The sequence below is a fragment of the Phalaenopsis equestris genome, unplaced genomic scaffold (assembly GCF_001263595.1).
Source record: "Phalaenopsis equestris unplaced genomic scaffold, ASM126359v1 Scaffold000224, whole genome shotgun sequence".
Lineage (NCBI taxonomy): Eukaryota > Viridiplantae > Streptophyta > Magnoliopsida > Asparagales > Orchidaceae > Phalaenopsis > Phalaenopsis equestris.
This window is the reverse complement of record NW_018164666.1, coordinates 6,789,089-6,800,553: the sequence shown is the minus strand read 5'-3', so window position 1 is coordinate 6,800,553 and position 11,465 is coordinate 6,789,089. Positions and strand designations below refer to the sequence as shown.

Here is an 11,465-nt window from a genome sequence, read left to right as displayed (position 1 = left end):
TATATATATATATAACTTCCATGATAGTAGAGTTCCATAGGAAAAATCGATAAAATAAATTAAGTACTCATACTAGTACTACAATGCATAAAAATATCATAATCAATATGTTAGACCCTATATCATAATGTCCCTTGATTTGTTTTATTTTCTCATCTTTATTTATTTTGTTCGTAAGAGATTGTAATTGATATTATGTTATATTACATTTCTAGCATAAATTAAAGCATAATTCCACCTCTTTGTTGCCTTACCTAATTAATTTTTTTTTCAATTAGCATTTATTGTACTATTAATTGATTAAACTACCTCCATAAATATTTGTCCTCAAAATTCTCCATTACAGTATAATAGTATTCAATTTTGTAGTTGTTTGTTGCTCTTCTAATTGGCTAAAAATCTTATGAAATTTTTTCTCATACTGAGTATATCAACAAAATGGCTTCATTTAGATAAATCATTTATGCTTAACATTAAATTAGAACTTATTATGAAATCATATTTGTATCTTTTTTGTTGACAAAGCTGTTGCAATAAATTTTAATAGTATTTCATCATCATGTTGTGTCTTATAATACTTATACTAATGTGTTAATCTTGTTGGCTAAATTTTTTAGATCTTGAGCTAGTTCTAAAAAAAAATTTAGATATATATATATTTTTTATGTCTACATATTAAAATCTCTATTATGCATTATCTACTCATTTCCGACTCTTTCATGTCCACATATGTCATATTGTATTATGCATTATCTACTAATTTTCGACTCTTTTACAAAGCTAATTGTACAATTATATCTACCCATTTCTGACTCTTTCATGTCCACTTATAATAATGTCTAATTTCGTTGGCTAAATTTTTTAGATCTTGAGCTAGTTCTAATAAATACAATTATGTCATTTTTTAGACATATGTCATTTTTTGAAGCGTCAACCTTTCAAGGGACTAGATGATACAATGTCAATTTCTGCTTTGATTTGACTCAATTTGTCATCTAGGGAGCATAATCAAATTCAAGTTAAAAGAAGAGAGCAACATGGTAAGAAAAATAGCCTTTAGGCAAATCACAAAATGATGATTTATGCAATAATAGCCTATAAAATCCACAATTCTACTTTATATTTCACAAAAATAATAACTTGTGTGGATTCATACGAATTCTTAAATACATTGAATACGTATTCATTAAAGCAAACTTACAGGACTGAAGTAGAGAGAGTCACCAACAAATCAAAACATTTTACAAGATGCTTTTAAATTCTAATAGCGATACCAACATACACACACAATGCAAATTTATAAAGTTTGTAGCTAGAGATAAACTTGAAAACAATAATTGCAACAAAAGACAAGGGAAAAAGTGTTGTATAATAATAAATAGGGTTACATTAGAAAAAAAAAAAAAAAATCAATTACAAATCACCTAATAAGTATGTTGTCATTTGATTAAATTAATTGGGTATATAGTTGAAAAAGACAGCTTGCTAATTGAATAATAAAAGCCTGATATGATAAGATGTTGATTGACTTGTATTGATTTTGTTTTTGAATTAAAACAAAACTTAGAAGTAGATGCCAAACAATAGCTGGTGTGATAAGGTAACGTCATCGTCCACTTGGTGTCACAAACATTACCCAACAAAGAAGAGATGTAAAATAATATGATTTAATATTCATATTTAATCGTTATTATTTTAATTATGAAATTTATAACATATAAGTTAAAATAAAATATAAATCAATAATTTACATCTCATACTAAATATATTTGTATTAATTTATAAGTTTCAATAGTAGAAATTGAATAGGAAAAAAATGAAGGATCGTTTACATACAAATCACAAAATTCTTATGTATTTTCACGTCTCAAACTTATAAATATATATATATATATATATATATCTTATGATTTGTCTTTCTAAAATTTTGCTAGTTCCATTAAAAGTAGGTTGCAATCGGGCCAAGTTGAGTCATAAATGTTGTAGAGCGGATTTAGCTTGATAATATTATAAGTTGTTCATGCTCGAATCAAGGAGAACTGAGTCAAACATGGCTCGTTTAATTTTTTAATAATTATATCTAATTTGTGGTTGACTTATTTATTTGAATTAGATAAACACTTCACTAGTTAATAAGCATTAAAATTTTGAATGAGTATTTGACTTTTTATATAAAAAAATTAATAAATAGTTCTTACAAATCTAACCAGATAAGCAATCAAACAAATTTTGACTTAGTATTCAAGTAAGTTACAGTGATTACATAAGATAATATATAAGTTAAAGTTTAACTTTCTTGCATCGAATAATATAAATAAATACTAATAAATTAATTTATCAAAATTAGAAAATAAGAAAAAATTGCATTAGATTAGTATGCATAACGATATGAAGTTATTATGTTTTACGGCTAAATACATGGTTAAATAAATTAAATATATCAAATTTTATTTATATACTTGAAAAATACGTCAGCACAAATCTCAAAGCGATCCAACGGCCAAGTCAAACGATAAATAAACAAAGGAATATGCCGACCAAATGACAAACTCTAGAAAAAGAAGAGCCCCTTGGAGCCAAGCCTAAGGGTCGAATCATTAAAGGGTCTGACAATCGGCCTAAGGCTAATCGGCTAATCGACTAATCGGTCTAACCAAGGTGTGACTATTGACTAAAAACTGATGAGGTGGATCTCGGGAAAAAGATTGATTGTGCATGTTTCATTCACTAGGATCCACGCCGATCATATAAGTTTACTTGCCATTTAATATAGCTGACATATGTAATTTACTAAAAGAAACCCCTTAGAGACTAATGATTAGAGGGCATACTTGTAATTCTAAAATCCATACCCCTATCTATGTCTATAAATAGGGGATCAATTTTTGAATAAATGTTACATGTCATTTATTGTTCATAACTATCTCCTCTTTCTTTGACGCTTTAATCCATGGGCATGCTTCCCATAAATTTTTGAATTCAACATCCTCTTAGGTGTGATGCGCGTGGAGCCATGCAGTCAACAAGAAGAGGTGCACAACATCAACAAGAGGAGACCAACCAGAGAGGCATAGTGGAAGCATGATGCGCGAGGGAGGTTTTGGAAGAATTTGTGCAACGATGATTGCTATACTTGAGAACTCAAATCACAAACCAAATGTCTGGACAGTTCACAGAGAAGAAGCCCCAGAGCTTATTCAACCCAACCGGCTTAGCATATATTTCTATTAGGTGGTGGCCTAGTGCGTTTAATGTGTTAGAAGGCTCCCGACCTAGACATGTGTAAGTCTTTTTGTTGGGAGTGTTTCCAGCTTTGTAGTTGAACCTCTCTTTCTCTTCACTTCCTGTGACATAGTTGTCATTTTAGAAAGTATAAGTCTCACTTCTTGGAGCTCTATCTGATAGTCATAGGATAGAGTTTGCATCCTTTGACCTTAGGGCTACCGAGATCCACGTGGACAATAAAATTCACGAATTGCTGACCGGAGATCTCTGAACGTGTTGGGTTGACTATCTTCACGACCAGATAAACTTAAGGTCATAATAGCTTGGGATGACAGGTACATGGTAACCCAACTACCTCTACTTTTTAAGATTACTTTATCATTCCGCTTGATGAGCCACTTTGAGCCTTGTCCCTCTTTTGACTTCGTTGATATCATCTTGATGACTTAATTACTGGTGAGCTATTGCCCGTCTAGAAGACAATGATTCACCCTCTACTCTGATGGCCCGGTGAGCTAGACATATAGGGATATCCTCGTCAAGATGATTTTTGTTATTTCGTACGCACTGTATGTCGACATGTCGCTACCCATTTGGGATGTGAGAGACTCACTTTCTGCCATGTGGCTTAGCGCGAGCTTTGAAAGCATCGAGGTATCCCCATACTAAATAACCATCATTTAATGATCTATTCTCCAGGCTAATGACAATATAAGTGAAACTCATTCTATCAAGAGTATTCTTTGATCTCCCCCAAGATATAATTAACCAGAGGGATACGCTCCTCTGGGAGACTCTTGACCCCAGAATAAAAATGTTCTTTTCTTATTCTCTGGTTATGGATGACTTATCTAGCGATTCTCTTCGTGGATGTTGTGTTTTGAGGTACTTCAATCCAATCCTGTTCGGACGTATATAAGCGTTCTGATTGTTTCTATTTATTTTTTTGCGTTATTATTTTCGTATATTCTTATTTTTGATTCTTCTTCAGTTCGAAGCATTGGTATGATTAGGGATGAAAACTTTTTGAATGAGAATTATACGAAGACAAATAAATAGACAGACTGACGACTCTGATTGCTCTCAAAAGAACCTAGAAAAAAGGAGCCAAATAATTAGTTGTGGAAGTCTCTTTAGTCACAACCACTAAGGAGACATGCAAGGGATCAAATTCCCAGGTTAAAGCACATCTTAATCCAACCATGGCTTTCATGATAAATGAAGTGGATATTAATCCAAATGTATATTAAAACTCAACCAATTTATGATTTATATTTTTGTTAGTTTTTAACTTTGATATAGTCATAAATAAACAAGGAATTTTTTTTTATTTTAAGCATTCTATTAAATTTTAATGGAATTGTATATATATATATATATATATTAATGGAATTTGATCTTCTGAGACCATGGGATTTCTTCCTACTCTTCTCTTTTTCTTATCTGTTGCTTCCTATTCTCTTTTCCTTAGCTGGTTCTTACTTAATCTGTACATGTTTTTCCCATTCTCTTTTACCAAGCTGTTTCTTCACACTCTTCCTTAATTTACCACAATAAAGTTGGGATTTATGATGGCTTTTTTAGACAAATTCTCCTCTAATATTAATTTGAAGGCAGATTTTCCTTTCTTTCCTCCATGTTTTCTGTTTTTTTTTTCAATATGCAGGAATACCTTCAAACCTTGGAGAATTGAAGATTGGATTTTTGATTTGTAATGTAGTTGTAAATTATAATTTTTTATTTATTTGTTGTCAACTTTAGATATTAGATTTAATTTTGTTCTTTTACTTATAAGTTTTAGACTATAGTGGAGGTGTATTTTTGTTGTTGTCCAATTTAAGCTGTAGTTTTAGATTGGTACCTGAAATCATTGACTTCAATAAATGAATTTTTTTATTACTTAAATAATGAGGTTTTTTTTTATTTTTTTCATTAAAAAATAATTAAATTTATTATTTTTATGATTTCTAAATGTAAATTTCAAGCCGAACTCGAGCCTAAAACCTCATGAGACCACTAGTAGTAAAGAAGCCTTGAAAAAAGCCATCATAATTTAGAGGTATGAAAACAAGTTGCTTTAAAAAGAACTCAAAATAATGATGATGATGATTGATGATAATGATAGTGATATTAGTGATTTTCACTCATAAATAGATGTATTTTTTTTATTTATAAAAAAAAATACTAATGAGTTGAAACGACTAAATTTATAAATTAGCTTAATTATTAAATCTTATTTGTGTTTTATTTTATTTATGTTATTTGTGTTTGGAACTATTATGTGCGAGAGAATTTGTGATGAAAAGTATACATTAAAGTATTAGCATTATACGAAAATCAAATGAATAGATAAAAGAAGGGCTGATAGAGGGGACACCATGTGTTATTATGTGAAAAATCTAGAAGTGAAAAAAATTATGGGGTCTAGCCCAATTTAAATGGAGTTATAAGACTTTATATTTTCTTAAGGAATAGAAGATAATATTATGAGAGTGAGCGTATCGACTTGACTTTCACTAAAGAGGTGGTAAAGAATGTTGCCGAAGTGAAAATGACCAACTACAATGATGGAAGATCGATGACAATGGTGCGATGGGGAAATGAATTCAACTTCACCAATGGCAGTGGCAACTAGGCATTTGTGGTCCTAGTGATGGCCAGGCCTTGGCGATTTGGTAATGGCAGTTCGGTGACGATGCTCTGATGCTGGTAACAACATCAATCGGTGATGGTGATATGATGATAGTGGCTGAGCACTCATGCAATAGTGGTAACCACAACAGTGATGGTTGCATGCATGTGGTTTGGTGACGGACATGTGATGATGGTGTGACAACAGTAGGAGCTGGGAGATATTGATCCAACGACGATGAAAGTGGTTCAATGACTACCATAACTATAGGGATCGAAGTATAAATTGGCAGAAGAACTGACTGTCACAAGTGCATCAATTTTTTTGTCTATATTTGTAATGGTTATCCAACAATATTTAAAACTAACGGTTTCCTAATGACTCTGTCCATGGGTACTTATCTAATTAATAACAGACGAGCTTGAAATATTAACCGATGCGTGAATCAGGCAGTCGTTAACAAAATAAAAACCGATGATCAATGACTGTCGGAAAGTTATCATAAAGGTTTATAATACTGAACAGATGACCTAAATTTTTCATTTTCCCTTTGCTTGCCTGCGCCTTCAATTTCCTTTTTTTTTTTCATAGTCCATCATTTCTTGATTGTTATAAAATCATAGGCATCTCAATTCGACTGTTCTATAATTTCTTTTACTTCAAATATTATATTTATACATATTGAATTTGACTATTTTGGATAAATTTTAAAATGAAATTTGGTTTTCAAGAATTTTGATGAAGTATCTCATCGTAGCATGTGTAGAGTAAACTCTTAGATATTTCCATATCTAAAACCAAAAATATAAAAGATAATCTAGCACAAAATTCTTATGTATTTATGTTTCTCACATCTAAAATCCTTGAATTAAAATGTCTGTTTCACTTTTAAAAATTAATAATAATAATGCTATTTTAATTTGATATTGAAAATTTGGAGTATTACATGTGTAAAGATGGAAGTTTAGGAGCATTGTGTTTTATGCATGTAAATTCCCCTAGAATCATTTGAACAAGTATAAATTTTCTTACTGCAAATGTTTCATATAATGCTATGAAGATAAACTCTTTTAGCCTGCAATAAAAAGATAAATTTTTATTCTTATTCTCATGTAAATTGCCCAAAACGAAATAGCCAAAAGGTCCCCCACATCATTCTCATCCTACCATTAAAGAAGCCAGCTTGCCAAACAGCTCTTCTTCCCCATCTCCATTTCCATACCCATGCCCACCAGAAAAAAGAAGCCTTTTTTCAGGTGCGTAAATGGGCAATTGTCAGACGAGGGACGTGGTGGCGGCCGCAGTGATTCAGCACCCCGACGGCAAAGTCGAGAAGCTTTACTGGCCGGCCACCGCCGGCGAGGTGATGCGAAACCACCCCGGTCACTACGTCGCCTCAGTTACCTTTCACATCTCCGGCGATGTGCGCAATACACAAGGAGCTGTCAGTGGTTCTCGCCGGCTTATTTGTATGCGTCTGCTTAAGCACAAGGATCTGCTCCTTATTGGCAAAGTATACCGCCTTGTCACCTCGCAAGGTCGCTCTGGCATTTTACTGTATAGATTTAGTTAACAGCATTAAAAAAAATTGATTTTTCATTGTCTTTTTTTGGAATTTCAGAAGTCGCAAAAGCACTGCAAAATAGGAAGCAAGAGAGGTTTTTGAAGGTCCAGGCAGAGCTGATGAAGCAAGAACAGCAGGGGGCAGGTACTGACGGATGTGTTCAGGTATTTTTTATTTTATTTATTTATTTATTTTTGTAAAAAAAAGCTATTTTGTTCTTCGTCTCTTATCGAAAATTCCCCAAGAAGGGCCATGAAAGAAATTGATTTAAGCTGGGTGTTAGGAGCCTTTTTATTAGAGAAAGTATTTAAACTTAGAGAAAACTTATATATAATATGAAATAAACATATTATCTAATAAGTTTATAGGTTTATTTTAATGTATTTGATTGAAATCAAATACGTTTAAATGAAAAGAAGGGGAAATTACATCATAGCACTCGAAACTTGGTCATTTACAGAACTAGTATTTTCTGTCATTTGTTCTTCATATCTGCTCTGATATCAGAATTGATAGTAAAACACTAACCCATATATTATATCAAACTCTTAATCGCTTGGTCGCTAGCACGTCATGACTGGCGTAGAGAAGGTCACAATGTTGCTGGTGAAGGTCACTAGCAGAGGTTGTGGAAGTCATTGATGAAGCATGAATGGATGTCCACCAGCATTTTGGTGGGGGTTTAGAAGTGGATAGCTGTCACATAAGAGAAAATATTTCAATTTGGTAAATTGGATATGCATTTGACGACACCACACCACTAAACGCAAGACATGGTGCGATCCATTTCATCGTCCGCACGTCCAGATGATAGACGTAATATTTTTTAGTCACATAGGAGATGTTTCATGAGCATCAATCTTGTGACATTTAGAATTCTTCTAAATTGGATGGATTCCATATCCCTTGGCAAATATTTTGATTTTTTTTCTACGAAGCATTTGAAACCCCTTCACAAATATTTCTACATACCACTTTGCATATGCATGCATGAAAGGTGGATTTCATTATTTAAAAATAACAGTAGTGATATTTTTTTATGGGATAAGAAAGATTTAGGTGGTAAACATTCATATATATATATATATATTATATATATATATATAGACGTTAGATTTGTAGATAGATAGGAATTGGGCCGTATGTATTTAGATTGTCCCAATTAAAAAAGAAAGAAATCTTATATAAATAAGTGTGGTTATCAGTACATTGATTCACGTAGAGCTTAACTCAATTATTTTTAGTGGGACAGTTATGTACATACCACCTGAAACTTGTTATTTACAAATTAATCATCCTCTATCATCCATTTTTCAAATTCACACTCAAATATTAAAATTCATGATAAAAACCCAGTCATGCATATTTTTCATTCTTATCAAATTCTCAATAGTTAAATATGCAGGCTCTATAGTTCGAAAAAATCTCATGGATGTTTAATTAGAGTGCATGGCCAAGCGTGTTTGATATGTGCAGTAGAATAAGCATAAATCACTTGGTGGATTTGATTGTTACAGGCGGAGAAGAATGAGACAGAGAGGCAGAGAAACTCTCGCCATTGGCGGCCTTCATTGCAGAGCATCTCAGAGGCTAAAGCTTTACAATGAAAGCAGATTCAGCTCTCCACCTCCATTGGTTATAAAACGCACGCATAAATTTGCTGCTGTCCTAAGAGTATAGCACATGAATCTCCTCCTCCATTATTAGAAGCCAGAGTTGTGGTTTGGGGTACAAAGTGTAATGAATACTACTTCTGATTTTGTAATGATTTTCTCAAGACATTTAATGGAGTTGGAAGGTTATATACTTTTCAATATGAATGTGAGCAATTAAAACTGCAGTTAAAGCTTGCTGAAGACTTTCGACGGGTTACAGATTGTCCAGCACCTGTCAACTAGATTTTGAGGCTGTAAATGAGCTGCGTTTGCTGCTGCAGCAGGCAATATCAGTAATATGATAATATATCAGCAAGTTGGAATATAATATAATAATATATCAGCAAATGGGAGTTAAGGATTTTTACAGCACTTTTTTCACATGAAAATTAATTTTTTTTTTCTCGTACAACGAATTAGAAAGAAAAAAAAAAACAGTTAAGGGTATAGTTTTTTATTATAAAAATCCGCTCATATTATTTTATCATTTAAGATATGTTTGGGGGCAACTTATAAGTGCGGGCGTACTGTTTGGTTCGTGCGTTTCATCAGTTTATCCGAAATTGTGTTTGAGTTTTGACACTAAATATAGGTCGCAGGTCGACCCCTACGGCCGGCTCGTGGGCCGTGTTTCAGGATAAACAGCTTATCCTGAAACGCACAAGCTGCCCCAAATGGACCCTTATTTTAAAGAATTTAAACGCATTTAATATTTTCAAGCACTCGAATCCTTTCAACAATTATTCAAAGGTGATGATTTTATCTTTCGCACTGAAAATGAGTGAAATAATATTGTTATTTGCATAAAACATATTTTCTCTTTATGACTCATTTTGTTGCTCTATTTCATGACAGTAAAACTCTGAGTGAAAAAATAAATAATATAAATAAATAAATAAAAATCATAAATATATGACAAATTTTATATGATTTGGCGAGATCCAACTATAACCAAAATCGCACAAAGATAAGATTTAATATTTCATGAACTTCCAAAACATGTATGATAAAATGTTTCTTGAGATAAGGATAAGAAAAAACTGCTCAAATGAATCACACATCTAATTGAACAGAGAAAAATGAAAAGTGAAAGTAGAAATTTTATTTCATCATTTTTCATATAATTATAGACTCATTCCTAAGTTAACTAATATGATTCACATAAAACAACCAAATTTGACCGTAAAGATTTTTGTGCAATACTATGGAAAACAAAATGACACAATAAGCAAACAATCAAATACGGTGTGATTTACGTGAATCGGAGCAAATCCACCTACGTTCTTGGGGAGGAGTTATTTCGCTATCAACAGGTGGGGAGAGAAAAAAAAAACGGTCAAAATAGGGTTACAGCTCCACACATAAAAATCAGCTTTAATCTATTTTATAAATAACAGGGGATTAGGATATACAACTTAAGAATATTTCTAATATACAATATATTCTATAATTAGATCTCGTTTACTAAGGTTACCTAAAATAGAAAAATCAAGTGATTAGATCTTTTTAATTAGGAAAAATGATCTTAATTTATTAATACAAATGAAAATATGACACTCAATAGGACACAATGGAGGAAAAGGACTCACCCACTTAGTGGGATAAAAGCTTGTCATTGTTGTTGTTGTTATATTCATAATTTTTAATATACAACCATTAGATTTGATACTTCCATAACAAAGATTTCAAAAATTAACTAAAAATAGTTCTCACTAAAAATCCACCGCCGACATAAATTGCACATCAATAAAGAACATGAGTTAGGCACAACTCTAAATAAATTTACTCATAATTCACTCATCTTAATCAAACATTGATTTGTGCTAGAAGAAGTATGTGCAGGCATACTAGACGGCAGATCACTCGGATCATGTTAGTGAATCAGTCTCGGTGGTGAACGGGTCAACGGTTAAGCCAGCGGGCTGACGAATTGGAGGTCACGCAGGTTAAAGCAGACCAAGTTGGTTTGGCTATTCTAGTCGATCTGATAGTGGGGAGTTGTTGGGCCAACGATCCAAGTTGTGGATTGCATGGTGATCTGTACCACACCATTGCTTACAGTGAAATGTGCGGAGCTAGCCAAGTATATATTGTACGGTATCAGCCACACGAAATTAAACATATTCATGTAACAGTGCGACTAGATTGTTGATTGGGCCGAATCAGATGACAAAATGACAGGTCAAACGTGAAAGCACATGAATCATGCGTGAGAACTGTCCGATTCTGCCAAATTAGACAGTTCACGTGTGTATACATGGGCCAAATAAAAATTGGAATGTTTTTAGTTTTTTTTTTCATTTTAAGCCTATAAATGAGCTAAAAGTGGAGAGAGAATTTGGAGTCTCCAGCCCCCTTTTGTGCAATCAATGAATCTCCCTCGACATGC

At 32.6% G+C, this 11,465-nt stretch overlaps 1 protein-coding gene across 1 annotated transcript; it reads left to right on the top strand.

Moving 5' to 3' along the window:
• The first annotated feature begins 6,944 nt into the window (after positions 1-6,944).
• LOC110023472 lies at positions 6,945-9,227 on the top strand. The gene is made up of 3 exons (XM_020722911.1): positions 6,945-7,395; positions 7,479-7,585; positions 8,939-9,227. Exons 1-3 carry the CDS (start codon positions 7,122-7,124, stop codon positions 9,026-9,028), a joined length of 471 nt encoding a protein of 156 aa, XP_020578570.1. The 5' UTR covers positions 6,945-7,121; the 3' UTR covers positions 9,029-9,227.
• The last annotated feature ends 2,238 nt before the right edge of the window (positions 9,228-11,465 follow it).

Coding starts and splice junctions, on each gene's coding strand:
- LOC110023472 (XM_020722911.1), top strand. CDS start 7,122: ATGGGCAATTGTCAGACGAGGGACGTGGTGGCGGCCGCAGTGATTCAG. Junction 7,396..7,478: donor CCGCCTTGTCACCTCGCAAG/GTCGCTCTGGCA, acceptor TTGGAATTTCAG/AAGTCGCAAAAGCACTGCAA. Junction 7,586..8,938: donor GTACTGACGGATGTGTTCAG/GTATTTTTTATT, acceptor TGATTGTTACAG/GCGGAGAAGAATGAGACAGA.